The 26,130-nt window shown below is 38.8% G+C and overlaps 1 protein-coding gene across 2 annotated transcripts in view; it reads left to right on the forward strand.

Annotated features, from left to right (window-relative positions):
* The first annotated feature begins 1,346 nt into the window (after positions 1-1,346).
* The window catches only part of st3gal5 (ST3 beta-galactoside alpha-2,3-sialyltransferase 5), a 28,907-nt gene continuing 4,123 nt past the window's right edge, over positions 1,347-26,130 (forward strand). The window contains exons 1-4 of one of the 2 annotated variants that reach the window (XM_062524917.1): positions 1,347-1,487; positions 24,317-24,413; positions 25,031-25,148; positions 25,392-25,729. In XM_062524917.1, the coding sequence (XP_062380901.1) occupies positions 24,376-24,413; positions 25,031-25,148; positions 25,392-25,729 (494 nt within the window). In that variant the 5' untranslated portion in view covers positions 1,347-1,487; positions 24,317-24,375. Of the gene's footprint in view, positions 1,488-1,552; positions 1,607-24,316; positions 24,414-25,030; positions 25,149-25,391; positions 25,730-26,130 lie in introns of those variants that run through there. The other variant, XM_062524916.1, reaches the window with a different exon arrangement.

Consider the following 26,130-nt stretch of genomic DNA (forward strand, 5'->3'; position numbering starts at 1 on the left):
GGGTCACATTATTTCCTTCAACGCAACCTTTTGATCTAACTAATGGATTTATTTGTATCACTCACTTTTTGTCAGATGCCTCACTAATAGACAGACAGATAGATAGATAGATAGATAGATAGATAGGTTACTTTATTCACTATCAAAGGGAAATTATGTTGTTCTGGCACCAAATATGGATGACCACAGATGAACCCTTCCTCTGCTAGGAACAATAAGCTACTACAAATTCAGGAAGTACAACGAAATACGGATATTTTGTATCAAAGTAAAAGTTCAAAACTAAACGTACACACCAGCGACTGTGCTTGGTAGTGTAAAATGTGTTTCTCCACCCCTGCAGTTGTTGGCAGTCAGAAACAGTCAGCTGCAGCCAATCCAACAAATGATCCTGATGAAAAGTGTAGACTGTCTTCAACTGGTTAAACTTCTGAAACTACTTAGGCAAAAAGGTATTTTTGTTCACTTTATAGAGGACAAATGAACACATCTCGCTTCTGACCCATCTTCAATATGGACTCACTGAGATGATGAGAGACTTAATAAGAGATTTATGTTCTGTAAATAAAGAAAATGATTTATAAAATAGCCTACTTAAGAAACACATTATTTCAGTTATTTTGTCACGTTGATATCTATCAAATGCTTCAGTGATTTTCAGTTCAGCTGTTGCAAAAGGTTTTGAATCAAACTGGATGGGAGGGATCATATCAAGAAGCAAAAAAGAAAAGTGGTGGCAGGTATTGAGATGGATGCTGGTTTATTGATGGTCCTTGAGTTATGTGGCACTTCATATAGGCCTACTCTTTATCTAGCAAAGGGCCTGCATGGTCCAACACAACAATAGCCTGGGTAAACCGCAGGCGAACCTGGTAACATATTTTAATTGACTGCAGGTCTCTCTGAAAAGGATCCCATCGAGGTCCATTTCTGAATCTCCTAAACCCAGGAACATGTAGGCCTACAGTATTTTCTTAGGAATTGAGTTAACAACTGCTTTTGAAACCTTTGTTTAGGCCTACAAGAAAGATGTGTTTGCAGCACTTCTGAAACAATTAGCCTATACTTTAAATTAAATGTCCTTACCGCAGCATGTCTTTACCAGCTTTGCAGCTCTAATCAAATAGGCTGCAGAAAAAATGCAAACCTATAATCTTCATAACTGTTTTCAAATGTGTGTAGCCTACTTAGATGTTTGTTCGACATGCTGTGAAATTAAAATTCATAAGGGTTTATATTCCTCAGTTAGGGAATTCAAAAGCGCCTGTAGTTGCAGAAAGGCCCTTATTATGGTACAAATCGACCGGAAGTCAAGACAGCTCATTGGCATTTTAGTGTTCACAGAACACGGATGTTGCCAAGACGTTGTTGGACACTTTTGGATGTTTAGAAAGGTCCTACCGCAGCCTTTTGAACGGTATGTGATGGAGCCTTACATTGGAACAGTAGGCTCGTGTTGAAGTTGACAAGCCTACATGGATTTAACGGTAGGTAGACACGATTCCTTACATTTTAGGCTACTTAACACACGGGATAAAGGAGAGTTGAAGTCAGCACCCTGAACAAATCGATTGGTGAATGAGAACCCGAGGAGATATCAGAGATAGTGAGTCTCATCATCGACAACTCAGCCTATCTTTTGTTAATAATAGGAATGACATCCACTGGCACCAAAACATAGGCTGTAAAGGCTATCGATTGAGATGCGATTAGGCCTGCTGATACATGACATGGACGGTTCACCTTTGCTGCTTATCCTAGACCTGAGAGTTTTGGAAAAGCAAAAAATATGTACGCGGCACGGCTGCTACAATCACAGTAGCCTACATTTCTACCACAGTCAGCTGTGTTTGGTCAACATATGGTGCGTTCGTAAATTGCCACGAGCGCTCTTAACCATTCATAAATTCGGAAGTATCGTGCGTCTATTTAAAGAGCGTCACACTCTCAGTGTGTCGATTTTAATTTATGAACGCACCCATAGTCAGGTAGCCTAGCCTATAAGACCAATACACATTAGTCATGCTGCTTTTGTTCCATTTGTTCACACTCCTTTCATTGGGGCTATATTGTACCGTGTTATTTGGGACATAGGCTAGCCTACTGCCCTACAAAGCCAAAAGGCAGTATCTGCATTTGTGGTCATTTTTGGGATTCTTCATTTATCATGTGGATATATACTCAATTTGACTGTTTTGTCTACACAAATGTATAGGTAGAGCAATGAAAATCTGGTAACTTGCTGCCACGATGAAGAAATGTGTGTATATAAAAAATATATATTGTGCTCAAAGTTGACCTTTGGCCCTTATTTGTCAGATACTGTACTAAAAAATAAGGAGTTGTGCAAAGGCAAAAGGCAGTAGCTGACATATAATCAATACTACCACCATATAAGATCATTAACTGCACATCTTCATTAAAGTCTAATGATCATGGCATTTGTTTTAGATGACACACAATTACTTTTAGTTGTTGCTATCCAGTGCTGGGAGTGCACTCAGTCAATGTTCTGGGGCCGGTTTCCCGAAGCCTTCTTAACGCTACGTAGTTCGTAACCTCTATCTTAAGCTCTACCTTAAGTACCTCACGCATTTCCCGAAACCTTCTTTGCTACGAATGTCTTTCGCACGTCGTTCGTTGGTAAGAGTGGTCTGGAGCACTCTCAGACCTCTCTTAGCTGCACCTTATGTTTCGACTCGCGACGTTAGTCGCCGCCACTATACCCTACAGCAATTTCCGTTACGCATGCAACTCATATGATACAAAATCACTATTTTGGTTCGCCAATGATTTTATGTAAGTATGCTAATTTAGAAAATAGTTTCTGGAAATGTTTTCATGCAAATATGAAACGTGCACGCATTTGAAAATAGTTAAAAGCGCTTTATTCTTTGCTTCCCCCCACCGTCCTACAATGTTTAGGCCTAATGTGCGGGCTTGCTGTCATGTTTAATGTTAACCAAAGGCTCACAATACTGAATGAGGATGTTGGTCAATCAGCTGTGATTAAAAAAAAGTCTACATAGCCTATTTCAACTAGAAAAGCACAAACCTCCCCCAAGCAAACACATGTAGCCTAGCTGCATCCAGACGGTGATACGAATCACTCACAAAATTAAATAGTTTCTTCCTTGGGTCATTTCAGATCTTCCCTGGAAATTTAATCGAAATCCATCTTTAACTTTTAGAGTTAGCCTATCTTGCAAACAAACAGACAAACAAACAAACAAACAAACTAGAAAAGCACTCAGAGAGCGCAGACCTCTGCTTTCAAACAAGCGTTCGAATCCTTTTATCCATGCGGGAAACAAACTAACACACCAACAAACAAACCCAGATGAAATTAAAGCTGCGAGCAGCAATGTGGGGGCCAAGCTTTGGAAATTTGGAAAGACAACCCCCCCTCCGCCCCTCCCCCTGTGACCACCATAGAGGAGTATTTGTGTGCTTTTGTCTGGGCTTGAGAGAGAGAGAGAGAGAGATGAAAGCGTTACTGAAAAATGAGCTGACTTTCTGTGATTATAGCGCCCCCATAGTGGTCAAAAGACATGACATGGGAGAGTGGGCGTGTGCAAATGGAACCCCCCCCCCACGACCACCATATAGGAGGGTGTGTGTGCTTGTGTCTGGGTTAGAGAGCGAGAGATATGAAAGCATTAATGAAAAATGAGCTGACTTCCTGTGATTCTAGCACCCCCCTAGTGGTCAAAAGACATGAAATGGGAGAGTGGCCGTGTGCAAATGGAACCCCCCCCCCCCCCCCCCCCCCTACGACCACCATAGAGGAGGGTGTGTGTGCTTGTGTCTGGGTTAGAGAGCGAGGGAGATGAAAGCATTAATGAAAAATGAGCTGACTTCCTGTGATTATAGCGCCCCCCTAGTGGTCAAAAGACATGAAATGGGAGAGTGGGCGCGTGCAAATGGAACCCCCCCCCCCCACGACCACCATAGAGGAGGGTGTGTGTGCTTGTGTCTGGGTTTGAGAGAGAGAGATTAAAGCATTAATGAAAAATAAGCTGACTTCCTGTGATTATAGCACCCCCCTAGTGGTCAAAAGACATGACATGGGAGAGTGGGCGTGTGCAAATGGAACCCCCCCCCCCCTCGACCACCATAGAGGAGGGTGTGTGTGCTTGTGTCTGGGTTTGAGACAGAGAGAGAGTGGATGTGAAGAAAATAGGCAAAATTAATTTCTATTTTTTTTGTTTTTGTGTGTGTGTCCTTGGGATGTGTTCCTAAGACCACTTACCAAGTTTGTTGTCGATAGGTGAAAGTGTTGTTTATTATAGCGCCCCTAGTGTTCAAACGTCACCAAATTTAGTGAAGGTCCTCCGGATGTGCTCACAAGTCCACGTACCAAGTTTGGTGTTGATACGAGAAAGTTTTACTAATTATAGCGCCCCTAGTGGTCAGAGTGCACCAAATGTATTGTACGTCCTCAGGGTGGGGTCCCAAGTCCATATACCAAGTTTGGTTTCGATACATGTAAGCATCGCTGAGATATGAGCCTACTTCCTGTTACTATAGCGCCCCCACAGTTGTCAATTGGCACCAAAGTTGTTGAGGCTTCTCTTAATTGGGTTCTGAGCCCATGTTCTAAGTTTGGTCTTGATACGTGAAAGCCTTGCAGAGATATAGGTTCACTTCCTGTGTGGCGGCTTCGCCGCCAAATTGGATTGGCTGTTACAGGCGAGCACTTCCGTCAATTGATCCATAAAGCAATGCAATGATAAGTCATGGTCTGAAGATTGTCTGTGCAAATTTTGGTGAGAATCGGATGAAATCTCTGACCTGTGAAACTTTTTGAAAGTTTTGATCTTGGTCTATTGGTGGCGCTACAGCGTTTGTGGAAAAGTCTTGTTAATTGGTGGGTGGGGCTATACCTATTGCGTTAATGTACTGAGCAAGTTTCAGCTTGATAGGTCTAAGCATTTTGGAGTTATTTGCATTAATGTTGTTGAAAAATTGATGAATTTTGACCTGTTGGTGGCGCTGGAGTTTTGGGCTCTGGGGTCTGAAAATTGAGGTATGTGGTCATTGGCTTAGGGAGAATAAGTGTACCAAATATCCCAACTTTTTACTGTATGGTTCTTTGGTTACATAGAGAATACGTTCACATGCTGTTTTTTGGTGCGTCACCAACTTTGATTGGCTGTGACAGGCAAACGCTTATGAATATTTATTAACAAAGTGATAAGTCTTGAGTGGCCTTGTCTGAAGGTCATGTGTGACAAGTTTGGTGAGAATCGGATGAAATCTCTGACCTGTGAAACTTTTTGAAAGTTTTGACCTTGGTCTATTGGTGGCGCTACAGCGTTTGTGGAAAAGTCTTGTTAATTGGTGGGTGGGGCTATACCTATTGCGTTAATGTACTGAGCAAGTTTCAGCTTGATAGGTCTAAGCATTTTAGAGTTATTTGCATTAATGTTGTTGAAAAATTGATGAATTTTGACCTGTTGGTGGCGCTGGAGTTTTGGGCTTTGGGGTCTGAAAATTGAGGTATGTGGTCATTGGCTTAGGGAGAATAAGTGTACCAAATATCCCAACTTTTTTTTTTTTTAAAGGTTATTTTTTTGGGCTTTTTATGCCTTTAATTGGACAGGACAGTAGAGAGAATGACAGGAAGCGAGTGGGAGAGAGAGCTGGGGTGGGATCCGGAAAGGACCACGGGGCGGGAATCGAACCCGGGTCGCCGGCGTGCGGTGCAGGTGCCCCAGCCAGTTGCGCCACGGCTGGGGCCATATCCCAACTTTTTACTGTATGGTTCTTTGGTTACATAGAGAATAGGTTCACATGCTGTTTTTTGGTGCGTCACCAACTTTGATTGGCTGTGACAGGCAAACGCTTATGAATATTTATTAACAAAGTGATAAGTCTTGAGTGGCCTTGTCTGAAGGTCATGTGTGACAAGTTTGGTAAGAAATGGACAAAATGTGAGACCTGGGTAACTTTTAGAAAAATTCAGCCTGACCTGTTGGTGGCGCTGGAGTTTTGGGGTTTGTTGTCTGTAAATTTAATAGATCCGGGCAAATTTGAAGTTGAATGAGTGTGCCAAATTTCAGAACTCTGGAGTGTATGGTTGGCTGGGAAATGGGCAATGTGTAATAATAATAATAATAAATATAGCTGCAAGCAGCAATGTGGGGGCCAAGCAGTAGGCCGGAGTAACCACGGCAACTCGACGCTGTTGGCTCAATGCGGCAATGAGACATATGGCCGTAAGCAGTCAGAACAAGTTTCATGTCAAACACGTCAAAAGTTACAAGCCAACTTGCATTTTTGCTAATTGAAGCTATCCTAAAGGTCAAAGGTCACCAAATTTCTTGAGCGTCCTCAGGATCGGGTCACGAGTCCATGCACTAAGTTTGGTTTTGATAGATTCAAAGGTTGCTGAGATATGAGCTCACTTCCTGTTTGGTGGCTTCATACCCTCGAGGTCAAAGGTCACCAAATTTATTGGGCTTCGTCCCAATTGGGTCACAAGTCCATATACTAAGTTTGGTGTTGATAGATGCAAAGGCAGCTAAGATATGGGCTCATTTCCTGTTTGGCGGCTTCGCCGCGAATTTCGATTGGCTGCGACGGGCAAACGCTTCTGTCAATTGTTACAGAAATCACAACACTAACAAGGCATGGTCTGAAGATGGTCTGTGCCAATTTTGGTGAGGATCAGTTGAAATTTGTGACCTAAGGAAATGTGTTAGTGTTTTTGATTAAGTCCAATATGGCGGCCGAATCAATTAGGTTGATGTCACAAGTTGTCATCTGTCGACATAAGTATCTTCCAAAGTATTACTAGACATCACTAGTACATTGTAATTCTAAGCACAACAGCAGTTATAGGCCAAAAAGCATGTTTCTGAATAACAGCGCCTCCTAGAGGTCACAGGTCACCAAATTTCTTGAGCGTCCTCCTGATGGAGTCACAAGTCCATGTACTAAGTTTGGTTTTGATGCGTGCAAGGTTTGCTGAAATATGAGCCAACTTCCTGTTTGGCGGCTTCGCCACGAATTTCGATTCGCTGTTTTGAGCAAACGGTAATATTTCCGGAGAAAAAAAGCAATGCATTGGCAAAACATATTCTGTGGATTCTCCACGTCAAGTTTGGTGTCGGTCGGACAAAATTTGTGAGAGGAGTAGGCTCTCAAGTGTTTTTGATGAAATCCAAAATGGCGGAAAATCCATCATGGCGGAAAATGACATCATAGGGTGCGTTGAACGCGGGCAGGTCCAAGGATTCCAATGATACCTGACTTTTTAAAATCGGATCAACGGGTCAAAAGTTACGTGCATGAAGGCACCTCTAACTTTGACCTGTTGGTGGCGCTAGAGGGTTCGAGGTGCCGACATGAAATTTGGTGACATGAATAATGGGACTGTCCCTAATCAGTGTGCCAAATTTTACAACTTTTCATCAGTCGGTTCTATGGGCTGCCATTGACTCCCATGGCGGATTCATAATAATAACTAGAAATGCAATTCCAAGGAATTACCAGTGCATGAAAATGCAAAAAAATGTATAGATAGATAATGTAGATATAGTTACTAAGGTGTAGCTAGGGTAAACATGGTGGTTGCATAGTTTAAAGAGAGTTGATAGTGTTAAGGTAGACATTTTAAAGCTGAAACATTCCTGTTCTAACTTAACTAATGATTTCTAATAGGTATTCAAAATGTTAACTATGCTAACAATGATAACCAGGTTGATTGGTTTACTTGGCTAATGATTTCTAACAGTTATTGTAAAAATGTTAGCTATGTTAACAATGCTAACCAGGTTGATAAGCTAATTTAGGTGATGATTTCTAACAGTAATGCTAAAAATGCTAATTATGCTAACAATGCTAACTATGCTAACAATGCTAACCACGTTGATTAGCTAACTTAGCTAATAATTTTTAGCAGTTATGCTAAAAATGCTAACTATACTAACAATGCTAACCATGCTAACTAGCTAACTTGCTACTGAGGACTTTTATTTTGAAACATTTGTTGATAGGGTATCCATGGCTGCCACTATCAGGAATAAAGAAGTTACTGTAGTAAAATCATGTTGGTTGCTATGGAAACAGTCATAAACACTTAATTTTGATGGTTGCTATGTTGGTTGCTAGGTACATGGAGGTCTCATGTAGTTGACTGGAGGCATAGTTGATGATAACTGACAGTTGGAATGGTTGAACAGTTAAATAGTTGAGTAGTTTCAATGGTTAAATGATTTAATAGTGTATTATTGCAGTGAGGACTTTTATTTTGAAACGGTTGTGGAAAGACGAAACAGGTTAACAGGATATGTAGTCTTTACAGAGAGATTGTATGCTTAAAGCCTGAGAGAGAGAGGGCTGCTGCAGGTGGGGCTGGCCACCTGGCATAAGATTCTAATTGCTTAACGACCCGATTGTGATGTCATAGAGGCCAATGTTAAGTCTATGGGGAAATTTTAATAGTTTTTAATTTATAGTTTAAAAAGTATAAAAGTTACAAAGTTGAAACATACAAAGCACACATGTCCTAAATAAGACCTACGCAACAACGTTTGAATGAAGTTTCTACGTTAAACGGTTGAAGCTGCATTAAACACGTTAGAAGAAGAATAATAAGAACTAGAAATGCAATTCCAAGGAATTACCAGTGCATGAAAATGCAAAAATAGATAGATAATGTAGATATGGTTACTAAGGTGTAGCTAGGGTAAACATGGTGGTTGCATAGTTTACAGAGAGTTGATAGTGTGAAGGTAGACAGTTTAAAGATGAAACATTCCAGTTTTAACTTAACTAATGATTTCTAGCAGTTACGTTAAAAATGCTAATTATGCTAGCAATGCTAACTTTACTAACAATGCTAACCAGGTTGATTAGCTAACTTAACCGATGATTTCTAGCAGTAATGCTAAAAATGCTAACAATGCTAAATTTGCTAACAATGCTAACCAGGTTGATTAGCTAACTTAGTTGATGATTTTTTACAGTTATGCTAAAAATGTTAACAATGCTAACTATGCTAACCATGCTAACTAGCTAACTTGCTAGTTAGGACTTTAATTTTGAAACATTTGTTGCTAGGGTATCCATGGTGGCCACTATCAGGAATAAAGAAGTTACTGTAGTAAAATCATGTTGGTTGCTATGGAAACGGTCATAAACGCTTAATTTTAATGGTTGCTATGTTGGTTGCCAGGTACATGGAGGTTTCATGTAGTTGACTGGAGGCATAGTTGATGATAACTGACAGTTGGAATGGTTGAACAGTTCAATAGTTGAGTAATTTCAACGGTTAAATGATTTAATAGTGTATTATTGCAGTGAGGACTTTTATTTTGAAACAGTTGTGGACAGAGGAAACAGTAAACAGGATATGTAGTCTTCTGAGAGACTGTATGCTTAAAGCCAGAGAGCTGCTGCAGGTGGGGCTGGCCACCTGGCATAAGATTCTAATTGCTTAACGACCCGATTGTGATGTCATAGAGGCCAATGTAAAGTCTATGGGGAAATTTTAATAGTTTTTAATTTATAGTTTAAAAAGTATAAAAGTTACAAAGTTGAAACATACAAAGCACACATGTCCTAAATAAGACCTACGCAACAACGTTTGAATGAAGTTTCTACGTTAAACGGTTGAAGCTGCATTAAACACGTTAGAAGAAGAATAATAAGAATAAGAAAACTTGGAATAACAGTATAGTGCATTTTCATGCACTATAATAATAACTAGAAATGCAATTCCAAGGAATTACCAGTGCATGAAATGCAAAAATAGATAGATAATGTAGATATGGTTACTAAGGTGTAGCTAGGGTAAATATGGTGGATGCATAGTTTACAGAGAGTTGATAGTGTGAAGGTAGACAGTTTAAAGCTGAAACATTTTGATTTGCTGATTTCTATTCATGTTAAAATGTTAACTATGGTAACAATGATAACCAGGTTGATTGGTTAACTTAGCTACTGATTTCATGCAGTAATGGTAAAAATGTTAACTATGCTAACTATGCTCACAGTGTTAACCAGGTTGATTAGCTAACTTAGCTAATGATTTCTAGCAGTTATGCTAAACATGCTAACTATGCTAGCAATGCTAACTATGGTAACAATGCTAACTTAAACTAACAATGCTAACCAGGTTGATTAGCTAACTTAACTGATGATTTCTAGCAATAATGCTAAAAATGCTAACTATGCTAAAATTGCTAACAATGCTAACCAGGTTGATTAGCTAACTTAGTTAGATGTTTTTTGCAGTTATGCTAAAAATGCTAACTATGCTAACAATGTTAACTATGCTAACCATGCTAACTAGCTAACTTGCTAGTGAAGACTTTTATTTTGAAACATTTGTTGCTAGGGTATCCATGGTGACCACTATCAGGAAGCAAGAAGTTACTGCAGCATAATCATGTTGGTTGCTATGGAAACGGTCATAAACGCTTAATTTTAATGGTTGGTATGTTGATTGCTAGGTACATGGAGGTTTCGTGTATTGACTGGAGGCATAGTTGATAACTGACAGTTGGAATGGTTGAACAGTTAAATAGTTGAGTAGTTACAATGGTTAAATGATTTAATAGTGTATTATTGCAGTGAGGACCTTTATTTTGAAACAGTTTTGGACAGAGGAAGTAGTGAAACAGAATCTGTAGTCTAAATGAGATTGTATGCTTAAAGCCTGAGACAGAAGGTGCCTCTCATATAGCGTTTACGCGTCCTCTCTCGCTCCTCGATCCTCACTGATCTACATAAAGAATGATGGAGCGGCAACAATGGGATAGTCTAGCCCTTCTTCTATCTTTCTTTATGTAGATCATTGAGGATCGAGGAGCGAGGGAGGACATATAAACGCTGCTTGAGAGGCACCCACAGTAAATACTTTGAAAGTTGTATGTAGATAGTCTAATTAATGTTGATAGACAGAATGTTTAATGGATGTTGATAGGCAGATTGTTTAATAGATATTGATTGACAGTTTAATGGGTGGATGAGTGAATGGTCTGAAGAAGATGAATGGATAGAAGGTTGGATGGAATGTGCCTTATATTCTTGTTAAGAGAGACACTGATACAGCTCTCTGAGAGTAGTTGATACAGGTGTAATCAATTTAACTGGCTAGTCTTTAGAGAGAGTGTGCTTAAAGCCTGAGACAGAGTAAATCATTTAAAAGTTGAATGTAGATAGTCTAATTAATGTTGATAGACAGAGAGTTTAATGGATGTTGATAGGCAGATTGTTTAATAGATGTTGATAGACAGTTTAATGGGTGGATGAGTGAATGGTCTGAAGAAGATGAATGGATAGAAAGTTGGATGGAATGTGCCTTATATTCTTGTAGACTGGAGAGACACAGCTCTCTACTGAGAGTAGTGGATACAGATACAGGTGTAATCAATTTAACTGGCTAGTCTTAAGAGAGCCAGTGTATGTAGCCTGAGAGAGAGAGAGAGCTGCTGCACCTGGACTGGCCACCTGGCGTAACATTCTAATTGCTGCCGTGATGTCATAATGAGCAATGTTAAGTCTATGGGGAAATGTTTAATAGTTTTTAATTTACAGTTTAAAAAGTATAAAAGTTACAAAGTTAAAACATATAAAGCACACATGTCCTAAATAAGACCTACGCAACAACGTTTGAATGAAGTTTCTACGTTAAACGGTTGAAGCTGCATTAAACACGTTAGAAGAAGAATAATAAGAACTAGAAATGCAATTCCAAGGAATTACCAGTGCATGAAAATGCAGAAATAGATAGATAATGTAGATATGGTTACTAAGGTGTAGCTAGGGTAAACATGGTGGTTGCATAGTTTACAGAGAGTTGATAGTGTGAAGGTAGACTGTTTAAAGATGAAACATTCCAGTTCTAACTTAAGTAATGATTTCTATTCATGTTAAAATGTTGATTAGCTAACTTAGCTAATGATTTCTAGCAGTTACGCTAAAAATGCTAATTATGTTAGCAATGCTAACTTTACTAACAATGCTAACCAGGTTGATTAGCTAACTTAACCAATGATTTCTAGCAGCAATGCTAAAAATGCTAACTATGCTAACAATGTTAAATTTACTTACAATGCTAACCAGGTTGATTAGCTAACTTAGTTGATGATTTTTTGCAGTTATGCTAAAAATGCTAACTATGCCAACAATAATAGCTATGCTAACCATGCTAGCTAGCTAACTTGCTAGTGAGGACTTTTATTTTGAAACATTTGTTGCTAGGGTATCCATGGTGGCCACTATCAGGAAACAAGAAGTTACTGCAGTATAATCATGTTGGTTGCTATGGAAACGGTCATAAACGCTTAATTTTAATGGTTGCTATGTTGGTTGCTAGGTACATGGAGGTTTCATGTAGTTGACTGGAGGCATAGTGGATGATAACTGACAGTTGGAATGGTTGAACAGTTCAATAGTTGAGTAGTTTCAATGGTTAAATGATTTAATAGTGTATTATTGCAGTGAGGACTTTTATTTTGAAACAGTTGTGGACAGAGGAAACAGTTAACAGGATATGTAGTCTTCTATGAGACTGTATGCTTAAAGCCAGAGAAACTGACAGTTGGTGCCCAGGTGGCCGGCCACCTGGCCTAAGATTCTAATTGCTGCCGTGATGTCATAATGAGCAATGTTAAGTCTATGGGGGAAATTGTAATAGTTTTTAACTAATAGTTTAAAAAGTATAAAAGTTACAAATTTGAAAAATACAAAGCAGGCATGGCATAAGCAAGACCTACGCAACAACGTTTGAATGAAGTTTCTACGTTAAACGGTTGAAGCTGAATTGGCTGCGTTAGAAGAAGAATAATAAGAAGTTGAAGCCTAGGAAGAACAGTACAGTGCATTTTCATGCACTGTAATAACTAGAAATGCAATTCCAAGGAATTACCAGTGCATGAAAATGCAAAAAAAGATAGATAATGTAGATATGGTTACTAAGGTGTAGCTAGGGTAAACATGGTGGTTGCATCGTTTACAGAGAGTTGATAGTGTGAAGGTAGACAGTTTAAAGCTGAAACATTCCTGTTCTAACTTAACTAATGATTTATATTCATGTTAAAATGTTGATTAGCTAACTTAGCTAATGATTTCTAACAGTTGTGCTAAAAATGCTAATTATGTTAGCAATGCTAACTTTACTAACAATGCTAACCAGGTTGATTAGCTAACTTAACCGATGATTTCTAGCAGTAATGCTAAAAATGCTAACTATGCTAACAATGCTAGATTTGCTAACAATGCTAACCAGGTTGATTAGCTAACTTAGTTGATGATTTTTTGCAGTTATGCTAAAAATGCTAGCTATGCTAACAAAGCTAACCATGCTAACTAGATAACTTGCTAGTGAGGACTTTTATTTTGAAACATTTGTTGCTAGGGTATCCATGGTGGCCACTATCAGGAAACAAGAAGTTACTGCAGTATAATCATGTTGGTTGCTATGGAAACGGTCATAAACGCTTAATTTTAATGGTTGCTATGTTGGTTGCTAGGTACATGGAGGTTTCATGTAGTTGACTGGAGGCATAGTTGATGATAACTGACAGTTGGAATGGTTGAACAGTTAAATAGTTGAGTAGTTTCAATGGTCAAATGATTTAATAGTGTATTATTGCAGTGAGGACTTTTATTTTGAAACAGTTGTGGACAGAGGAAACAGTTAACAGGATCTGTAGTCTTAATGAGATTGTATGCTTAAAGCCTGAGACAGAAGGTGCCTCTCATACAGCGTTTACGCGTCCTCTCTCGCTCCTCACTGATCTACATAAAGAATGATGGAGCGGCAACAATGGGATAGTCTAGCCCTTCTTCTATCTTTCTTTATGTAGATCATTGAGGATCGAGGAGCGAGGGAGGGAGCTGCTTGAGAGGGACCCACAGTAAATACTTTAAAAGTTGTATGTAGATAGTCTAATTAATGTTGATAGACAGAATGTTTAATGGATGTTGATAGGCAGATTGTTTAATAGATATTGATTGACAGTTTAATGGTGGATGAGTGAATGGTCTGAAGAAGATGAATGGGTAGAAGGTTGGATGGAATGTGCCTTATATTCTTGTTAAGAGAGACACTGATACAGCTCTCTGAGAGTAGTTGACACAGGTGTAATCAATTTAACTGGCTAGTCTTAAGAGAACCAGAGTGTACTCTTAAAGCCTGAGACAGAGTAAATAATTAAAAAGTTGAATGTAGATAGTCTAATTAATGTTGATAGACAGAGAGTTTAATGGATGTTGATAGACAGATTGTTTAATAGATGTTGATAGACAGTTTAATGGGTGGATGAGTGAATGGTCTGAAGAAGATGAATGGATAGAATGTTGGATGGAATGTGCCTTATATTCTTGTAGAATGGAGAGACACAGCTCTCTACTGAGAGTAGTGGATACAGACACAGGTGTAATCAATTTAACTGGCTAGTCTTAAGAGAGCCAGCCTGAGAGAGTAGATTGTTTAAAAGTTGAATGTAGAACGTCTAATTGATGTTGATAGGCAGACTGTTTAGAATGGGTGGATGAGTGAATGGTTTGAAGAAGATGAATGGATATAAAGTTGGATGGAATTAGGAGGACTTATTTTGATACTGTTGTGCGCAGAGGATACAGGGGAACAGAATATGTAGTCTTCAGAGAGATTGCCTGAGAGAAACTGACAGTTGGTGCCCAGGTGGCTGACCAGCTGGAGTAAGATTCTAATTGCTGCCGTGATGTCATAATGAGCAATGTTAAGTCTATGGGGGAAATTGTAATAGTTTTTAACTAATAGTTTAAAAAGTATAAAAGTTACAAAGTTGAAAAGTCATAGCACACATGTCCTAAGTAAGACCTACGTAACGCAGTTTTAATGAAGTTTCTACGTTAAACGGTTCTAGCTGATTTGCGTGCGTTAGAAGAAGAATAATAAGAAGAAGAAGCCTAGGAAGAACAGTACAGTGCATTTTCATGCACTGTAATAATAAGAAGAATAGGAAGAACAGTACAGTGCATTTTCATGCACTGTAATAACTAGAAAAGCATTTCCTGAAGGAAATACCAGTGCATGGAAAGTCATTGCAAGGATTATGCTAGGGTACCTAAAGTGATAACTAAGGTGTTGCTAGGCTAAATAAAGTGGTTACTATTCTATAAAAAGTGGTTACTAGGTTGGTTGCTAGGGAAATCACGTTGGTTGCTAGGGAAATCAAATGGGTTGCTAAGGCGGTTGCCAGGGTGTAATTATGGAAGTGGATGCTAGGTTGTTACTAAGTAATTATAGTGGTTGCTTTGCTATAAAAAGTGTTATTTTAAATATAGTTTTAAAAAGTTATTGAAATTGGAGAAATAGAGAGAGTGATAGAGAAAGTGAGAGGAAGTGAAGAAAAAGAAGTGAAAGAAAGTGGGGATGACAAGTGAGCTATCCAGTTCAATGGAAGGACACACAGAGAAAAAGTTTCATTGAAGTTGCTGAAGTCAGTGAGAGAACACCGGCAAAGTGGATTCCATTCTATTGCTTTAAAAGCTAATTATGATGTCACAAAGCCAATGTTAAGTCTATGGCAAAATTAAGTTTAGTTTTTATTCAATATCTCAAAAAGTAAAAGTCGTAGAAATATGAAAAGTAATAGACTGAAAATTTGATGCAAGAGCTATGTGACAAAGTTTGAACCAAGTTCCTACGATAAGCGGTTCAAGTCAAATTAGGGCCTGGAAGAATAATAATAATAAAAACTAGAAAAGCATTTCCTGAAGGAAATACCAGTGCATGGAAAGTCATTGCAAGGATTATGCTAGGGTACCTAAAATGATAACTAAGGTGTTGCTAGGCTAAATAAAGTGGTTACTATTCTATAAAAAGTGGTTACTAGGTTGGTTGCTAGGGAAATCACGTTGGTTGCTAGGGAAATCACGTTGGTTGCTAAGGTGGTTGCCAGGGTGTAATTATGGAAGTGGGTGCTAGGTTGTTGCTAAGTTATTATAGTGGTTGCTTTGCTATAAAAAGTGTTATTTTAAATAATAGTTTTGAAAAGTTATCAAAATTGGGAGAAATAGAGAGAGTGATAGAGAAAGTGAGAGGAAGTGAAGAAAAAGAAGTGAAAGAAAGTGGAGTTGACAAGTGAGATATCCAGTTCAATGGAGAGACACACAGAGAAGAAGTTCCATTGAAGTTGCTGAAGTCAGTGAGAGAACACTGGCAAAGTTGATTCCATTCTATTTCTTTAAAAGCTAATTATGATGTCACAAAGCCAATGTTAAGTCTATGGCAAAATTAAGTTTAGTTTTTATATAATATCTCAAAAAGTAAAAGTCGTAGAAATATGAAAAGTAATAGGCCAAAAATTTGATGCAAGAGCTACGTGACAAAGTTTGAACCAAGTTTCTATGATAAGTGGTTCAAGTCAAATTACGGCCTGGAATAATAATAATAATAATAATAATAATAAAAAGAAAAAGCCTAGGAATAACAATACAGTGCATTTCCATGCACTGTAATAAAAAGAAAAAACGAAGGAATATCAATACAGTGCATTTCCATGCACTGTAATAATAATAATAACTAGAAAAGCATTTCCTGAAGGAAATACCAGTGCATGGAAAGTCATTGCAAGGATTATGCTAGGGTACTTAAAGTGATTACTAAGGTGTTGCTAGGCTAAATAAAGTGGTTAATATTCAATAAAAAGTGGTTACTAGGATGGTTGCTAGGGAAATCACGTTGGTTGCTAGGGAAATCAAGTCGGTTGCTAAGGCGGTTGCCAGGGTGTAATTATGGAAGTGGTTGCTAGGTTGTTACTAAGTAATTATAGTGGTTGCTTTGCTCTAAAAAGTGTTATTTTAAATAGTTTTATAAAGTTATTGAAATTGGGAGAAATAGAGAGAGTGATAGAGAAAGTGAGAGGAAGTGAAGAAAAAGAAGTGAAAGAAAGTGGGGATGACAAGTGAGCTATCCAGTTCAATGGAGAGACACACAGAGAAGAAGTTCCATTGAAGTTGCTGAAGTCAGTGAGAGAACACTGGCAAAGTTGATTCCATTCTATTTCTTTAAAAGCTAATTATGATGTCACAAAGCCATGTTAAGTCTATGGCAAAATTAAGTTTAGTTTTTATCTAATATCTCAAAAAGTAAAAGTCGTAGAAATATGAAAAGTAATAGGCCAAAACTTTGATGCAAGAGCTACGTGACAAAGTTTGAACCAAGTTCCTACGATAAGTGGTTCAAGTCAAATTAGGGCCTGGAAGAATAATAATAATAATAATAATAACTAGAAATGCAATTCCAAGGAATTACCAGTGCATGAAAATGCAAAAATAGATAGATAATGTAGATATGGTTACTAAGGTGAAGCTAGGGTAAACATGGTGGTTGCATAGTTTACAGAGAGTTGATAGTGTGAAGGTAGACAGTTTAAAGCTGAAACATTCCCAGTTCTAACTTAACTAATGATTACTATTCATGTTAAAATGTTAACTATGGTAACAATGATAACCAGGTTGATTGGTTAACTTAGCTACTGATTTCATGCAGTAATGGTAAAAATGTTAACTATGCTAACTATGCTCACAGTGTTAACCAGGTTGATTAGCTAACTTAGCTAATGATTTCTAGCAGTTATGCTAAACATGCTAACTATGCTAGCAATGCTAACTATGGTAACAATGCTAACTTAAACTAACAATGCTAACCAGGTTGATTAGCTAACTTAACTGATGATTTCTAGCAATAATGCTAAAAATGCTAACAATGCTAAAATTGCTAACAATGCTAACCAGGTTGATTAGCTAACTTAGTTGATGTTTTTTGCAGTTATGCTAAAAATGCGAACTATGTTTTTTTTTTTAAAGTATATTTTTTGGGCTTTTATGCCTTTAATGACAGGACAGTGAAGAGAGACAGGAAGTGAATGGGAGAGAGTGTCGGGGTGGGATCCGGAAAGGACCACGGGGCGGGAATCGAACCCGGGTCGCCGGTGTGCGGTGCAGGTGCCCCAGCCAGTCGCGCCACAGCCGGGGCAAAATGCTAACTATGTTAACTATGCTAACCATGCTAACTTGCTAGTGAGGACTTTTATTTTGAAACATTTGTTGCTAGGGTATCCATGGTGGCCACTATCAGGAAACAAGAAGTTACTGCGGTATAATCATGTTGGTTGCTATGGAAACGGTCATAAACACTTAATTTTAATGGTTGATATATTGGTTGCTAGGTACATGGAGTTTTCGTGTAGTTGACTGGAGGCATAGTTCTAGTTGATAACTGACAGTTGGAATGGTTGAACAGTTAAATAGTTGAGTAGTTACAATGGTTAAATGATTTAATAGTGTATTATTGCAGTGAGGACCTTTATTTTGAAACAGTTGTGGACAAAGGAAGTAGTGAAACAGGATCTGTAGTCTTAATGAGATTGTATGCTTAAAGCCTGAGACAGAAGGTGCCTCTCATATAGTGTTTACGCGTCCTCTCTCGCTCCTCGATCCTCACTGATCTACATAAAGAATGATGGAGCGGCAACAATGGGATAGTCTAGCCCTTCTTCTATCTTTCTTTATGTAGATCATTGAGGATCGAGGAGCGAGGGAGGACATATAAACGCTGCTTGAGAGGCACCCACAGTAAATACTTTAAAAGTTGTATGTAGATAGTCTAATTAATGTTGATAGATAGAATGTTTAATGGATGTTGATAGGCAGATTGTTTAATAGATATTGATTGACAGTTTAATGGGTGGATGAGTGAATGGTCTGAAGAAGATGAATGGATAGAAGGTTGGATGGAATGTGCCTTATATTCTTGTTAAGAGAGACGCTGATACAGCTCTCTGAGAGTTGTTGATACAGGTGTAATCAATTTAACTGGCTAGTCTTAAGAGTGCCAGAGTGTACGCTTAAAGCCTGAGACAGTGTAAATCATTTAAAAGTTGAATGTAGCTAGTCTAATTAATGTTGATAGACAGAGAGTTTAATGGATGTTGATAAACAGTTTAATGGGTGGATGAGTGAATGGTCTGAAGAAGATGAATGGATAGAAAGTTGGATGGAATGTGCCTTATATTCTTGTAGAATGGAGAGACACAGCTCTCTACTGAGAGAGTAGTGGATACAGATACAGGTGTAATCAATTTAACTGGCTAGTCTTAAGAGAGCCAGGCCTGAGACAGAGTAGATTGTTTCAAAGTTGAATGTAGATCGTCTAATTGATGTTGATAGGCAAACTGTTTAGAATGGGTGGATGAGTGAATGGTTTGAAGAAGATGAATGGATAGAAAGTTGGATGGAATTAGGAAGACTTATGTTGATACCGTTGATACAGGGGAACAGAAAATGTAGTCTCAAGAGAGCCAGTTTAAAGCCTGAGAGAGAGAGAGAGCGAGAGAGAGAGAGAGAGAGCTGCTGCACCTGGACTGGCCACCTGGCGTAACATTCTAATTGCTGCCGTGATGTCATAATGAGCAATGTTAAGTCTATGGGGAAATGTTTAATAGTTTTTAATTTACAGTTTAAAAAGTATAAAAGTTACAAAGTTGAAAAATATATTGCACAGGTCTCCTTAGTAAGACCTACATAACAAAGTTTGAATCAAGTTTCTACGTTAAACGGTTCAAGCTGAATTGCGAGCGTTAGAAGAAGTTGGAATAATAAGAAACCTAGGAAGAACAGTACAGTGCATTTTCATGCACTGTAATAAAAAGAAAAAGCCTAGGAATAACAATACAGTGCATTTCCATGCACTGTAATAATAAAAAGAAAAAGCCTAGGAATAACAATACAGTGCATTTCCATGCACTGTAATAATAAGAAGAATAGGAAGAACAGTACAGTGCATTTTCATGCACTGTAATAAGAAGACTTGGAATAACAGTATAGTGCATTTTCATGCACTATAATAAGAAAACTTGGAATAACAGTATAGTGCATTTTCATGCACTATAATAAGAAAACTTGGAATAACAGTATAGTGCATTTTCATGCACTATAATAAGAAAACAGAGTAACACAATGGGGTCCTCGCAGCTTCGCTGCTTGGCCCCCAATAATAATAAGAATACGTACAATCACTATGGGTTGCCTCGCAGCTTCGCTGCTTGGCCCCCAAATATAACCTACTTACCTACGTAGATCATTTAATTTCTAGACTACGTGTTTTATCATTGTGTGCTAATAAGTTCATCCACGTTGAAGTTGCGTGAATGTTGTGGGGGCGGTAGGCTATTATAAGCAATGGTTTTGGTGCAAAGAACGCTTTCATAAGTCTGTCAAGCCTCCGCGTGAAATAAAAAATCGATTTCTGAGCAATCGATGTCACCTAATTCAGCACCTTCATGGTGGACAGTGCCTTATACGTCGGACGTAAGGGGCTTTTCGTAAGAAGACTCCTAAGTGATAGTTCGGGAACCACGACTAGAAAGGTAAACAACCTTGGTAAGTTATACCTTTGGAGTCTTCGTAGCTCGCTAAGAGTGAACGTTATCGGGAAACCGGCCCCTGATCATTAGACTTCAATGAATGTTCAGTTAATGATGTTCAGTTAATGATTTTCTATATGGTGGTAGTGATTATATCAGTTACTGCCTTTTGCCTCCTTGGTACAACTCCTTATTAAGTACATAATACAAAGGCAGAGTACAGTATCTGACAAATAAGCATCAAAGGGCAACTTTGAGCACAATATTTTGTATACACACATCTCTTCATCAGGGCAACAAGTCACCAGATTTTCAAGTACATTTTCCCAGTTTTACACTGTGGTCAGTTACTGCCTTTTGGCTTTGTAGGGCATTATAGGCCTAGAAGCACTAGACCGTAATCAGAAGGATTGCAGAACATCATACAAGTAGGGTGGGGTGAGTACGCTACATTTGGGACATGTCTACACTTGAAACATCTTAAAGCTGCTGTTGGCAAATCTGGATGATTGAGGGGATTTGGCCAACATTTTGAACATAGGCCTATACATCTGAATGCAATCTAAACCCCACTATCACCGAACACCCTTCCATTGACTTTGTGCTTGTTAGTGACTGTGCACCAACTGTGACAGTCAGATCTGCCAATTAATGATCATATAGCCCTGCGCTTATTGGACCAGAAGAACCTGGAGCAGTGGATTTTTTCTTAACAAATAGATAGATAGATAGATGATAGATAGATAGATAGATAGATACTTTATTGATCCCCAAGGGAAAATTCAAAATAACAGGCTCTAGGAGGAGGGAGATGCACTGTTTTTTTTACTACGGCTGATTTATGTTGTTCTGTCAGAGCATACTGTCGGTTTCAGTGATCAAAAACATCTTGCCAACTGCAGCTTTGTTCACTTCGTATTCAGCCCCATTGTGCTGAATTTGGTTGCAGTTTCATGAGCTTTCTCTGGGGGTGAGTGCAAAATCTATTGGGGTCTATGAAGCTACATGGCTAAATTTGTCTCTTTCACCTGATTGTCCTTGAAAGATGTGTGCTTTCTCTATTTTGTAGTTTCTGCAAGTTTGATATGGATTATAGGCCTATAGTTGAACGAGCGATTATGTCCTTTCGATTTCTTACAGGTTGAGTCGTCGTTGCCCATAACGCGCTAGCATGCTGCTAATGAAATATTACATTTTTTAAAGGCTTTTAAGAACAAATAAGTGATAAGATATAAATATATAATACTTCGCCGTGTGTGTTTTTTTTGCCCCCCCTTTCAATTGGAGCATTCAAATTACTAGACAGAAAATTATATCCCAAGAAAAGTGGATTTTGAGGGTACAGCTCCATAGACCAGTGTTTTTCAACCACTGTGCCGTGGCACACTAGTGTGCCGTGACACATTGCTAGGTGTGCCGTGGGAAATTATCCAATTTCATCTAAGTGGTCTAAAAAAGAGTGAATAGAAATAATTTTCTTTGTGTTCATTTGATTCCTATTCAAGACACTTTGACAAGAATGACTTGATATCATTAATGCGGGCTACAGATTTTTATTTAATTTAATTTTCCATAAAATTTCCTTTTATTTAACATTTTCGGCTGGTGGTGTGCCTCAGGATTTTTTCAATGAAAAAAGTGTGCCTCGGCTCAAAAAAGGTTGAAAAACACTGCCATAGACCTCCATTCATTATGCACTCCTCAGCGAGTACCTCCCACATGGGAACCAGGGTGAGATTTGAACCAGTTCAGAAACAGGAAGTTTCCCGAGACTGAAAGTTCTCCCATTATTAGACTTTAGGTGCATTCGACTTCATGTAGCCGTCTTAAGACGACTGCAGACGAGACTATTTCTGACATTCTGATACATAGACATAGAACCTTGTCTGTCTATGTTCTGATACGTCTTTGAAACTGGAAATTGTACGTACGTCATGGTTGAAAACGTGTCAGAATGTCAGAAATGGCCTTATCTGCAGTGGTCTTGAGACGGCTACATGAAGTTGAATGCGCCTATTCTCTGGGGCCTTCTGTAACTCCAAAGATTGATAAGGCGTAGCAAGATACTTCGTCATAGTTCATGTCATATGGGGCAAAATGGGGATTGCTTCCTCTGCATAAAGAGGCGTTTAATTGACGGGTTTCATGGGTTTCATCAGGTCTCTTTCCAAATCAAGCACCTTGATTATCAGTGCAATTGCTATCAATTGCTTGATTAATACACCAGTGGAAAGGGACCTGGTGAATTGATGATGTTTCAAAATAATCTTGCCACTCTTTCAAGCCTTCTGATAACATTTATTAAAGGACTCGTATGTAAGATTTTTATTTAAATGAATCATAAAATGGCCCTGATATGTCACTAGACATTAAGAAATCATGCCCGTTTCAAATACTTCACTGACAACAGTAGTCCAGCCAGGATATGGTCATTTAAAAAGTGAAGTTGCAGCCCTCAACTGATGATTGTTTACATATTATGTGTTTTGGCCTGATGCGCCACGCTCCACCTATCTACTAATCACTAAGTCAGTGGTATTTCGGCATCCGGGTTGACAACTTCGACTCAGGGGGAGGGGATACATTGCCTGACTCTCGCCAGACCCTTGTAGTTCCGCCATGCTCCACCAGAGGCGTTTCGCTGAGCTCCACACAAGGGTCTGGGCTCGAGGGCAATGCAAACTCCTTCCAGGGAGCAAAAAATAATGAACCAATCAGGAGCGCCAAAGGGGATTTCATAGATGTGACGTAGTGCCGAAGTGACTGTCTGATTCAAACAACAATGGCGGCACGCAGCGAGGAGTCTTGTGCTGACATTGATTCTGCTATTTCAAACGTTTTGTCAAATCTATCGAGTATTCATTCTTTAAAAGATAAACAGAGAATGGTTTGGAAGGCATTTATTGGTGGCAAGGATGTTTTCACTCTTCTTCCGACCGGGTTTGGCAAAAGTTTGAAGTAGCCTAGCACGTCATTCAAGATAACGGACAAGTGGTTTATCAAATCACATGTAAGGATTTTTTTACAAGGTCCCGCCTTCAGAAATGCATCTCGTGTCGAGAATTCCCAGATCCTTGTGTGAAGCTCAGGGAACTACAAGGATCTGGCGAGAGGCAGGTTAGGGGATACACCGCTCTACAATAATTGAAAGTGATTGCAGTACCGGTTTTGCCCAAAATCCTACATACAGTTCCTTTAATTCTAATATGGCACACTCAAAGCATGTCAGCTTTCAAATAATTGAATAAAGACATCAATGGAAATATGTCACTGCTCTCATTAAGTTACCCTGCGCCTCCTGATCATCGTTAGTTTACATCGCAGGATTTGGTTCAGCTGGTCGGCGAATGTGTTGTCAAGGTAGGGCGTACGTAACAGGGGCACACCTGAAGTCGGTTTTCTCGAGACTGACATGCTCAAAAATGCTACAAATGTTCCTGAAATGGTCAGAAGGGTTTCAGAGTCGTGAATCCATGCCCAAAATGCACAATTCTAATCCTAACTCTATAGAACCAAGATCTTAGCATATGTGGTGAAATTCTTCCAGGAAGTGGGTTCTGATGAAGTATCTTGGCTCCGCCTTAACTATCTCTGGTAACTCTGTCAGTCATTTCTTTGCCAATTTCTCAAATTTGTTGCTGCATTTTTCTCTACCTTGCTCCCCCTACAGCATGAACATCTAAATAATCTGTGTTATTAAATTGAAAGTGTTGCATAGTTCTCCTTTCAACACATGGTTTAGAAATCATTGTGATGGTCAAATGACCTGTGGCAAAAATGATGGCTTTCTCTGCTTCGCATACTATCTCCAAGCAGAAGACCAGCCTTGCAAGATCTGCACTAGTTATTTTTGTAAGGATAGGCAACTGACATTCTGTACAAGTCATGATTTATCATTAGAGAAGCTGTTTTTAAGAATGGTCTTTGATGTATTAACTGTACAGGGGTTTTCCTCTTGAGGAGAAGAGCTGTGAGACAACAGCCGACGAATTCCCCTCCCACCATGTTGGTATCAAGAACTCTTCGCTTTTGTTGTCAAAGGTAAGCACTTATAATAATAATAATTCTAAAAGCAAGCCATATTTAAATGCTATATTTAAGTGTTATAAAGACCCTTCAACAACAACAACAACAACAACAACAACAACAACAACTGTCCTCTGTCAGGATAGCTGTCACCATAGTGGTATGCTGTTATGAAAAGCACCACTCCACAAGCTACTTGGAGGTCATGGGTTGCCTGAATTTATTTTTCTGACATTTGTGCAAAGCAGATCCAAAGCAGACAGTTTCAGCCATGAGATTAAGTGTGAGCTTATTACACTCTTGATATGTTGTGTGTCATATTAATAACAGCACATGGACACGTGAACATTCTGGTAGTCTTTGATATAATTCCTTTTTGATAAATGTACAGAAGTGAGAAAAGCAGAAGCAGAAGAATATCGTCTGTATTGTCTGTAGTTGTCTGGAAACACATCAAAACTCTATGGTTCTAACTACCAGTGGTTCCTTTTGGCAAATGTACCCCTGCTGAGTTGTTATGAGCACATGATCACAAACTGTAATGAAAACATGCTTTAATTCATTAAACATTTACATCTTGTCAAATTCTTAAGTTAATGATTTAACATTTTGACTGTGATGTATTGCCACAGGCGTTTCCTTGTGCCTCTCATAGCTCTAGCATTGGCCTCGCCTTGGGTTCTGAAAGGGGTGGTTTTCAACACCAACCCAAAGCCTTATGAATTGCATGTGGATCCCCAACATCAAGAGGTAATGAGTATTTATGGTTTCACATGTTATGGAGTACATTAGTGGTGAAAATTTCGTTAGCATCAATATGAACATTTTCCATGGAACAGTGAAAATAATTTCATGGATTACATTACTTAAAATAAATTAAATTGCAACAGTAGTAGCAGCAGCAGGTCTAGAGATATAAACCAATTACCAGTAGGATGTTTTGGGAAGACACTGAGGTCCTTTGCACTTAACCATTTCTAACCATTTTTTCAGCTGGTGCATACCTATGTGCGAAGTGTCTTAGCAAGAGAATGCAGACCTTCCTTTGCCCGGAAAGGAATTGAGGCTCGGATTCCCACAACCACCCCAGTGATGGAGCCTTTCCTGTGGAGAGAAACCAGTTCAATGGATACAGTTTTCCAATATCCACCTCCCTTTGGATTTCTGGACCTGCAGGACAAGCTCATGGAGGTCCTGAGGCTTCTGCAGCCCTCCCCCACTCAAGAACATCATGAGAAAGATTGCCAGCGATGTGTGGTGGTGGGCAATGGAGGAATCTTACGTGGGCTGGAGCTTGGAACTCTGATTGACCAATTTGACATGGTTATTCGGTAGGTGTCCCTCCCCTTGTTGCATCATGTGGTTAGACACCGTATGTCGATTTTTGTTACTGATGTAGTAAATAATTTGCAAGGAAATAATTGGAATTGGCAAATATTACAAATTGAGATTCATTTCACTCCGAATGACATGCTTAAAGCATTGAGACTCAAAACAAAAGCATGCTGCATGTCTGCTACAAGGCACATTGTTGCTTTGAATAAATATAGCGCCTATATAGACAAATGAAAATGGGAGATGTTATTAGTTTTGTGCCAAACAGTAGAGAGGGTTACTGTAACTTATAGAAGAGATTGATTGCATAGCCTATTTAAAATTATTGCTAAATGTATTTTTGTATGATAGAAGCATTTTCTTTTCTCACACATTGGTACTTCAGATAAGAGATAGA

Source organism: Sardina pilchardus, chromosome 21, assembly GCF_963854185.1.
Source record: "Sardina pilchardus chromosome 21, fSarPil1.1, whole genome shotgun sequence".
NCBI classification, from domain to species: domain Eukaryota; kingdom Metazoa; phylum Chordata; class Actinopteri; order Clupeiformes; family Clupeidae; genus Sardina; species Sardina pilchardus.